The sequence below is a fragment of the Barbus barbus genome (genome assembly GCF_936440315.1).
Source record: "Barbus barbus genome assembly, chromosome: 25".
Lineage (NCBI taxonomy): Eukaryota > Metazoa > Chordata > Actinopteri > Cypriniformes > Cyprinidae > Barbus > Barbus barbus.
The window spans coordinates 3,110,919-3,121,891 of record NC_136753.1 but is presented as its reverse complement, the minus strand read 5'-3'; the positions used below and the strand labels follow the sequence as shown (position 1 = coordinate 3,121,891).

General features: G+C 38.7%; 1 protein-coding gene across 2 annotated transcripts; it reads right to left on the bottom strand.

Moving 5' to 3' along the window:
* Positions 1-342: 342 nt before the first annotated feature.
* Positions 343-9,454, bottom strand: LOC306845067 (Golgi reassembly-stacking protein 2-like). 2 transcript variants are annotated; one of them, XM_079377624.1, is made up of 10 exons: positions 9,098-9,454; positions 8,396-8,476; positions 7,825-8,028; positions 7,454-7,540; positions 5,470-5,600; positions 3,283-3,415; positions 3,081-3,204; positions 2,880-2,966; positions 2,657-2,770; positions 343-1,215 (listed from the first exon to the last, which is right to left on the bottom strand). In XM_079377624.1, the coding sequence occupies exons 1-10, from the start codon at positions 9,158-9,160 to the stop codon at positions 944-946; spliced, it is 1,296 nt and encodes a 431-aa protein (XP_079233750.1). In that variant the 5' UTR covers positions 9,161-9,454; the 3' UTR covers positions 343-943. The 2 variants fall into 2 exon arrangements, with proteins under 2 accessions (XP_079233750.1, XP_079233751.1); XM_079377625.1 differs by having other exon boundaries at positions 3,081-3,165.
* Between the last annotated feature and the right edge of the window lie 1,519 nt (positions 9,455-10,973).

The following is a 10,973-nucleotide window of genomic DNA, read 5'->3' as shown; positions in this document are numbered from 1 at the left end:
TTTGAAAATATTTGGATACATGTGCTTTCTTGCGGTTTCTGTTATGTTTGCTCTCAGGGCTCTTGCTGGACAGAATCCAAAGTCAGCCTGTATTGTGTTGTGGCAGTCAGTGGTTAAAGATTTCTGCTTTATATCAGGGCCCTGATCATCGATGGGTTTATTTTGTGACGACCTTCTAACTGTACGCCCACATACATCATACATCCTTATCCAACCTGCTGTCTAAAAATGAACACTGTATCGCTTGACTATGGTAAAAGCACGAAATTGCAATGTGATTTCATGCAAACTATAATTTATACTCAACTCACAAATGACCAAATTAAAGAGACCGAGACAGCCCTAGTGTAAAACTGGGTAGTTTATTGCTTGTGTATGTTTGAATAAGAGATTCCTTCACAATTTTCAAACTGCACAAGCGCACATTCAGCCCTGCAGCGCATTTGTAACTGTGTTCCCGTTCATCATGACAGCAGAGCTATCATACAGAGAGTGTATGAGAGCACACGCGAGAGAGAGAGACAGGCCCAGAGCCCAGTCTGACCACAAATAGAGTTGTTTCTGAGGAAATCAAAGCATTCGAAACAAACGGTGCAAAGGAAGAAAGAAGTCAGACATTACATTGTAAAATCACATAGCAATTGATAATTACAGGGAATGCTACACTAATATTTGAAAATTGATTACAGGATATACAGAAAGAAAAAGCACGAGACGGCACAGATTCTGAGGAGAGCGCAAACCAGATATACAGCCATCTCTGTTTTTTTAAATGTATTTTTTAATATAAGCCGTCCAGCCACACGCTCATTACTCTCAGACACTGGCGTCTCTCAACAGAACCTTGTTTATCTCTGTGTGTGTTCACACACTGGAATCTTTTTGTACTGAATAAATACAATAGAGACGTACGGAGGGACGCCCTCCGGCCCTGGTCCGGTCGTTACGAGGACTCTGGGGCCACCTGCGCAGCAGTCATCTCCGTCGCAGCAGGCTTCTCTGAAGGCTTGTCTTTGACCGCAGGGGTGAAAGTGGCATCCAGTATGAGCGCTGGAGTTTGCTCGGAGGCTAAAGAGACAGGCAGGATGTGGTCAGATGGTGCCAGGGAAGATGGCAGCGTGACCCCGGGCATGCTGGGAAGTGTGGAAGGGAGAACGGTGTGCATGGGCAGAGGAGAGATGCCGGGCAGGTTTAGAGGAGGGAGAGGAGGCAAACCTGGAGAGAGAGATCAGATCAATATTCAGCAGTCTTAATAAATACAGAAATTAAAACTTTTTTCACTGTGGCTGGTTACTTTACACTGGCTTTCTGCAGGATTTTTAAAATCAAATTTCAACTTATCAAGTAACAATATGTTGAATCAATACATTTATTATTATTTTCAATTTTTTATGTGTTTTCTGTTTTGTTAATTTTATTTTTAGTGTGCTTTGTCATATTTATTAAAAAACGGTATAACTCAACTGTTTATCTCTAGGGGAGGGTGTAAAATGAGCCTATTTCCAAAAAAAGTGGAGTGTTCCTTTAAACTGCCATCATTTTAAAAGATGATATCTCCGATGCTATGAACTTTCAGCTTCTTAACTTTGCAGATATTGTTTCTGTTCAAACAGCAACATTAAACAATTTTAAATAGGGGACAACATTAAATAGGGGAAGTCGTGGCCTAATGGTTAGAGAGTCGGACTCGTAATCCAAAGGTTGCGGGTTCGAGTCTCGGGCCGGCAGGGATTGTATGTGGGGGGAGTAAATGTCCAGCACTCTCTCCACCCTCAATACCACGACTGACGTGCCCTTGAGCAAGGCACCGAACCCCCAACTGCTCCCCGGGCGCCGCAGCATAAATGGCAGCCCACTGCTCCGGGTGTGTGTTCACGGTGTGTGTGTGTGTTCACGGTGTGTGTGCACGATGGATGGGTTAAATGCAGAGCACGAATTCCGAGTATGGGTCACTTCACAAAAAAAAAAAAAACTAACTAACTAACGTTAAAAAAGTGAAATTGTGATCAACCACCCTTTAATGTTTAAGTAATTAAAAGGGTTTTTAACCATGTTAGGTTTTTACGATAATAAACTGTCATTGAATTAGATGCCAGATACAGTTTGTGTAACCTGGAAAAAAAAAGATGCACAATGCAGGACTTTTAATCATAAACAAGCCTGAAATACATCAGGACTCTTATTTTGAATATATCTATGCTTTACTACTTCCAGTTGCTTCAAAAAGATGGAGATAAAAATATGCAGTGTTACAACCATCTACAACATTATATAAACATGAACATTAAGTAAATCGCATTTGGTCTCATACTGATCTAATTTTTTGTGATAAACAGGAAAGTGGGTCCAGCCGAATTCAAATATTGATTTGTTAGAAAGGTATAAAAAAGGTTATTATACCGCGGTAGCGGTCATGTAAAGTCCCCCTCGTGTGAAGACCGAAGAGTGTAAAGACCATCGACTCTACCGTGCGATCTTTAATTTGTGTTCTGAAGATGAACGAAGGTCTTACGGGTTTGGAACGACATGAGGGTGAGTAAATGATGACTTAGTCTTCATTTTTGGGTGAACTATCCCTCTAAGGAACTGCAGGAACCCAGTTTAAGTGGGCAGTTCTTGGTCAGAATAAGCTGTAATATAGTTTTGGTGTGTGTACCTGCTGTAGTGGGAGGTAACCCACTGATTCCAGCTAACGATAACGGTAGATTGAGGTTTGGGAGGTTAGCCAGGTTTGGAAGGGGAGGGAGGCCAGATGGTAAGGACATCAAACCTGAAGACACAAAATCAAAATCATTTAACCACATGAATATTTGAATATTATACGTGCTGTGGCATTTCATTCACTTAATTAAAAACAGAGATGAGTGCATGTTCTTTGCCTGGTACGGTGATGGAGGGGTTGACAATGGGAAGGGGACCCAGCCCCGGTGTCACTTGAGTGGGCAGCAGGGGGACTGTGGGAACACCTGCCAGAAATTACAACAATTTTAAATTTTGCACTAATTACATTTAATTATATCATGAATTATGCGCAATGTAGGAAAAATATGAAGCAGAAAATAAAAGCAGAAATAATTCACCTGTGTGGAGCTCGCTGGGTATCGAGGTCGGGGCAGAGCTGAACGACAGGCCAGACAGACTGTCCTCAAGCCCTGTGGGAACAGGCTGTGACACAGGGGGTGGAGTTACTGCAGACAACTGAACCTAAACAAAACATCACGGAAGTCAAACGTCTTCCATCTATCCATCTATCATAACACACCATGTGAAACACATGCTAACCTCTGTGAAGCCGTCCTTCAGTGGGCTGGCGGGCTCACTGGGGGTGTGTCCGGGGAAGCTGATTTTCTTGCCCTCTTCGAAGGGCAGAGTAGGGATTCTGTGCAGGTAACCATAACCGATACCACAGCCAAGACTGAAGGAAGAAAATAATCATGTCAGACATGCGCACAGAGGTGTAGGATTTGGACCAATCTGACACAATTTATCCTTTCCTTAGATTTAACAAATCAATGATTCATTAGATAGACAAATAATCACAGACCCCTCACCCAATAAACATACTGAGTGCCAGGATGTCTGTGAAGGACCATGGAAACCAGGACACCTCACCCAGATCAGCTAAACTTTACGACCTAAAAGTATGTAGAGAGAATCTTCCCCCTACTCAAACTCTCTCTAAAACAGACACATACTTCTATAGGAAACGACTTCTTTCATTAATTCATAGAGAGATTTTTCTTTGCCCTTTCTATCACATATACTCAGGTCATTGTGTATATTATTACTGTTCTTATATATTGTATACGGTTTTATGCATGCTTATGATAGAACTACTCGTTCACATAACCTTAACTATACCATGTTTGGTCTCTATGAATTAATCTTCGGATGATCTAATCTAGAGTGTATATTAAATGTTTATACCAATGCAACATATTAGTGTTCTAAGAAACTTTAGTAGTTTTTGCATGAACACCAGTCGAATCATAATATGCAAAATAGCATGGTCTAAGACAAAGAGTCGTAAACTTTCCCTCTAAAAGCGAAAGTCACCATTGGCTCTTTGACCCCTGAGGGGTGTGACCTCCATAGGGTTTAAAAGGCCTCACTTCAGTGAACCGCCTAGTTTTTTTGCTTTTTAGTCTCTTCACTCATCTCTCATCCCCTTTCCATCTTCTGGTTGCTAAGTCCCAAGGCTGGCCTCGACACAGGCCAGTCTGCGGCTCTTTTAGATCCTAAGAGAATGAAGAGGATGAGCTAGAACTCTTCTGGACCCTTAAGTTTTTGTGCCAGGCTTTCGGTCTTGTCTTTCCATTCAACCAAAGATCCTCAGATCTCAGCAGATGTCTCTCTTAAGCCCGGTACACACCAAGCCAACGGTCGGCCGTCGGGCAGTTTTTGTTCGTTGGCCGACTAAGTTTTCTCAGTGTGTTCCACACCGTCGGCTGAAGTTGGTCCTCGTCTGCTTTTTTCGGGCCGATTCGACATGTTGAATCGGCGTCAGAGCTCGTCGGTCAGTCGGGCCATCTGATCATTCTGATTGGCTTTTTAGCTGGTGAACCAGTGCGTGATTAAGGCGCAGAACAGACGTGCTACTTGGCCATTGGGTGTTGAGCGCCGGCTTGGTGTGTCAGGGCAACTTTGGACGCAGACGCTGCCGACGTGAGCTGGCCCCGCAGTCTGTTTTCGTCACCACTAGTTCGTCGGCGTCGGCTTGGTGTGTACCGGGCTTTAGCTTTTTCACTTTCCACCTGGGAAGAAACTCCCAATCACCATCGAGTCAGAACATCTTTGGAATTAATCACTCTTCAAACCAGGAAGAACATGATTGCAAGTCCAAATCCTTGAAACCATCAAGACTTTCATCCGAGACTGCATCCGGACACTCGTCAATGACCAAGGCAATGCAAGTATCGTACATTTAACTAAACGAAATAGAGGTTTAGTATAAGCTATAGACCCTGTTATAACCGGTGCTGATGGTTTTACTCAGGTGGGTAACTGACTCTTTTCATAGCTTCATTCTCTGGTTTTCCTGATGGTTTCATCCATCAACTCTCATTTTCCCTTTCCCCATGTATGAGTGATTGTTGATGTTTGTTTGTTTGTTAGACTAGTTTGTGTTAGTGTTTAATTAATAAAACTCTTGTGCACAAATTACATGAGTTTCTGATTCTGCCTTGTAAATTAATGTCCCTTTACGATTTTGATCCTTATTACATGCTCTAATGCATTAATACTTAGAAAGGTATTTTCTGTGGCCACGAAAATATCCTTTCTTACAGTTGATATGAACTTATGTTCGCTGGACGAACAGATTAGTTGGCAATTTAATTCTGCTACAGTTACTACTTGCAGCTGATATAAATAATTGTAATTAATCATAATTAATTATATACATTTCCCTTTCGAGCTAATTTGTTACAGAGGCAGGAAGCAGAGAAAGCGAGAGTTTCACACACACACCTGCCCTCTCCACCCCAGGCACTGTTAGGCGTTATGACCACTTCTCTGCAGTTGTCCGTGTCAGTGTTGTAGACGTAGAGTTTCAGGCCTTTGCTCTCATGGGTTTCTATCAATGAGAATAAGTCCTCTGACTGGAGAAAGAGCACAATACACACAGAATGAAAATTCAAAAACCAGTTGATGAAGCAGTCATTTGCCTTTTTGGGGTTAGTGCTGCTGTGCCACTAACATTTTTACACAATGATTTGAACATTAATTTTTTTAATACCTTGCAACTTAAACATTTGCTTTTCTGTGATCTGTGCGTTGTTCATTGTAGCAAATTCTGCTGATTTGTCATCAAAATAATGCCATCTAGCTGGCTAACACAGATGACTTCTTATTTTAGTATTTATATACTATTATAGTAATTATTCATTTTGAATTAGCAATTTTTAATGTTATCAGATTTAATTGTAGTTTAATTTTCAGTAATTTCTTCTTTTTTTATTAGTTTTAAACCCTTTTTATTTTATTTTAAGTTTTAGTCAAGTTTTAGACTTTTTTATTGTAAACTTATTTCAGTTAGTTGCCACAGCAAAATTTTTCAAAAATGATTTTTAATACTAAGTTAACAATATCTACTGCTGTTTTCAACACCAGCACTGTGTTAAATTACAAAGCAATTAGTCTGGCATTGTACACCATCGTTTTCCAGAAAATTTTTGCTCATTAATTTTTTAATTAGATTTATCAGTGTAATTCACAGCTTATTTTATTTCACTTTCTTTTCTTTTTTTAATAAGGAGAATTTGTAAAGTGAACATAACATTTATTAAAAAATCCAAATGTTTCTAATAAAAATGCACTGCTAAAAATTTAAATTTGTGATTTTTTTATATTATTAATGCTTAATGCAACAATTTTTGGTGGAGTCTCAAAAACCAGCGTTTGTTTGCAAACCATAATTTATATTTGAGCTGAGGGGTTAAAGAAAAAGAAAATCCTGATCCTGCACTTTTTTCTGGGGGCGAGACGGGATGGGGTGGGCGGTGCGGGTGTTTGGGGTTGGCTTGGGGATGGGGCAGCATGCAACGACTGTGGCAAACTTTAACATTTGAAAAGATACTATGGCATTGCTATTCAAACTGAATTTTTTCACGAATATATGGTTGACCTGAAGAATGAAAGCTTGGAAAATTATGAGCTATATCACTGCTTATCGACACTAGGGGTGTGACAATACACAAAATACAGATACTTGATTCAGTAGAAAGAGACGATATTTTAATACTATTTTTAAGAAATTTTCAATGACAAAATTTGTCTTTTAATTACAAAGAGTAAAACAATGCAGTTGTATTTAGAAATATTTTAACTAATCTAGGGTTGTAACTAATGATCATTTTGGTAATCAAGTAATCTACTGATTATTTTGACAATTGAGTAATCTGATATTTTTATTAACACAAACAGACCCGAGTGAAAACCATAATCATCTCTTTCTTAGATGACATGATTACTCCGAGCTGTTTACAAAGCTCGGCTGATTTTTAATTAGCTGTTCTATGTAAATATGCGCTAGATGGACGATTTTTTAACGTGCCGCACATCTCCATTCATCAGGGCTGCGACTCTGCAGTTGGATACTATTATGCACGTCTAGGGTTTATAAGAGCAAAAACCTCTGATTGGCTAGTAATGTTAGTTTGGTTGAGAGTGAAAGCTGTGCTCCTCTCATACCATTGGTAGGCGAACTCGTGGATTCGAAAGTGATAAACAAGTTTATATGTTTAAATACATTTTTCCAAAGCCCAACACTGCACGCTGGAGATCTGGCACGGTGCCGGAGAACTTTAAGCCCTGTGAGCTGCAGAGAGTGACATTCTTCATTTGATCCAAAACCAAAAAAAACATGTACTCTAGAATTCTAGTACACTTCTGTATGTTTGTACACAATGATCAAGACATCTGAAAAGAGTAAGAAATGAAGAGAGAAACATACTTCGTTCATGACTGTGTCTGCTCCGATGATGTAATCCGTGTGTGGTCTTAAACCTGCTAATGCTGCTGGAGAATTTGGCTCCACTTCCTACAAAAACAGGTAAATTATGCATGAAAAAACTCATAAGCCTCCCAAACGAGGCTTGCATTTCATCTTACAGCTCGACCGACCGGTCTGTTTTACAAGAACACGCCCTTTTCAACCACTTCGCTGAATTACGACTAATTGACCAGAAGTTGTTAATCAAAACGAGCTCAAAGCAAACATGCTATTTTCATCAAACGCCACCCCACCCATACAAAATATGTAATGTAAATAACTCAAGCCTTCAGCTTTCTATGATTGCATTCGGCACTCTTTCATTTACTCACCAAAACATGCCAGACGTTCTCATTGGCTCCCTCAAAGCTGCAAAAGCGGATGCTGACTCCCAGAAGACCCTGACCGCCCCACATGTTGCTGGGAGTAACAGTAGCTTCCCGCAGCTCCAGGGTTTTGCTGCTGTACACCAGCATTTTCACAGGTTTTTCAACACTAGCCTTCAGTACGTCTTTCAACGTGTCATTATCCTTGTTCTTAGGGGGGGTGGAAAAGCAAAAACAACATATACGGTTGACATTTCTACTATCATTATATGTACATATAATGATAAAAAATTTTTTACAATGGCTTCAAATGTGGTTCATCCAATCAGATTTTAGAGTCAGAACTGTCAGTTTTACTGTTCAGAGTCTTTAAAGCATTAGATAATGTCAGATTTCATTTATAATGAGTTTAACTCACTGGATTATCCCATGATTTTCATTATTACACCGTTATTCAACACATAAACCAGTTTTCCATTTGAAATTCATAATGTCTCTTCATACAGGGTAAATCAAGCTTGCTTCTGGGCTCAATGAATAGCCGATAGATGATCCTCACCATGTGCAACGAACCTACCAGTCTGGTGTTGTTGATGGACACGATGAAGTCAAAGAACGGTTCCAGACCTGCTCTATGACCGGGAGAATTCTCCTGCACCTGCAGAACACAGAAAACACCCCATTTAACATTCCAATAGAACCAATGAATAACCTATTAAAACCAAAAACAAACATTACAATCGTCTAGCAAAACTCCAACCTGGCATATATCATAGATCATGAAATAATAAACTTTACAAGTAAATGCCAACTTAACCTTTCTATCAGATCCCTGACTGAGATGTCAACCATTGAGCAGCCACGCATACATGCACCCAATTATAAAAAAAAACAGCATGTCATTTCCTACATATTTCAGGAGAATCATAAGCAAACTGATTTAAATTGGGCCAATTCGAGTTATGACACATTAAAACAGTAAAGCATCATGCCATGTAGTAAGCTTCTTCAACAGTGCATCCAACAACAATTATAGAAAAAAAAAACACACGGTGTACAGTAGGATAAATGTAGATGTGCTTTTTAAAGGGTAAAAGTCTTTGCATGTCAAATGATGAAAACTCCCGTGAATTACATCCACATTTAACAGCAGAGATTTTCGTTTAGCCACATTAGCATTTAGCCAGGGTTAGCAGGCCGCACTGATATCCCCGGCCTCGATTTGAACTTTGTGCCGCACGCGATGTACGGCATGAGTGAACGGGAAAAACACACTCACTCTGAGAACGTGATAGCCCTCCGAACCACCTCCGGGAATTTCCACGCTCTGTGATCCCCCCATGATCCCCGCTCCGTGTCACCGGTGAGAATATAACCCGCTTTAGTCGTTTCTCTCTCACCAGTTGGTTTTGTGGACAGACTGGTCTCGACGGCAGTGAATGACGTGGCAGTGCAAGGAGGGCTCGTGCTCGTGTGGCGCACAGGTGAGACTGCGGCGAGCCTTTTCTCATATTATGAATAAAGAAATCATGGTTTATTTCTCATTTCTAAGTGTAATGCATGTGAACGATAAGACATGCAACCATAGAAAGCACAGCAGCGATGTCGAATTCGTGAATGAATCATCATGTGAGTCGGATCTTTTTGATGAGTTGTTCGAACTTATTTGAATGATTCAACAGAAACCTTTTTTGGGACACTCATCTTCATAAATAATTTTTCTGTGTTTGTGTGTAGTATTTGCATTTACTCTGTCAATGCAAATAATACATAACTTTTTTTAATCTCCAAGCATAAGATATAGAAGATATAGGAGTATTTGCTGGCTTGATTACGTAGCAGTCAAATTTTACAAAATGTTAACTTATGTATCGATTAGGGTTTGATTTTATGTTGTCCACTAGGGGTCATATTGCCATGTAATTTAGTTCCTGACAAACAGCAGAGATCACTTCCCCCTGGAGGAAGTCATATGTGTGCAACATGCTTCATTTCTTCATCACTCTGTAGATGTGCTGCCTTCTTGTGGCAAATAAATGATAGAAACTATAGTACAGAGACAAACGAAGAACGCAATAAAAGCCATGTTAAATAGACTGTAACTCATACTTTTGCAAATAAGTTTACAGCTGAACTTTTCTTTGATCTTTGTATAATTTTTACATTTACTTCTTGTGATCCAAATGACAAAAAGTAACTTGTACAGTATTTTAAACATAGTAATATGGTAATGTTTTATGGGGACCATATGGTATGAGTTTTTTATATAGTAGCATTATAATACCATTGCAATTATAATAGCATTATATCTATATTTTTCAAATAATACCATGGTAATTTCATGGCATAAGAATATCAAAGGCTAATCATTCGGTATTAAGGTTATATTATATATCAAATTGCAAAGGTATTATCAATTTACACCATTATTTTATTTTTAAGTATTTGTTGCCACAATATTGTTTTTTTAGGGCACTTTGATAGTATTTTTTAATATATAAACAATATTTTAATAACTAAAATGTTGTTTATATATGAAAAATACTATAAAAGTTGCCAAAATGTATGAATATATGCTAAATATATGTTGCAAACAGCTGTTTACAGCATGTATTTAGCATGCATTTGTGAACCTGGATCACAAAACCTATTTTAAGATGCATAATTTGTTTAGATTATACATAATCTGAAAGCTGAATAAATAAGATTTGATGTGTGGTTTGTTAGGATAGGACAATATTTGGCTGAGATACAATTATTCTAGAAAATCTGGAATCTGAGGGTGCAAAAAAACAACAACTTTAAAGTTGTCCAAAAGAAGTCCTTAATGCATATTACTAATCAAAAATTAAGTTTTGATGTATTTAGGAAATGTACAAAATATCTTCATGGAACATGATCTTTATTTAATATCCTAATGATTTTCGGCATGAAAGAAAAATGGATCATTTTGACCCATACAGTATATTGTTGGCTATTGCTACCTGTGCTGCTTATGACTGCTTTTGTGCTCCAGGGTCACATTTAGGCTAAATGCAAACATGGATTTTTTAAATATACTTTCAATGGCCAATAATATATTGTTAGAAAATATTTTTCCATAATACAAATACACTTTTTTTTTCTGTATATTTTGAAATATTTGAATATTTTCT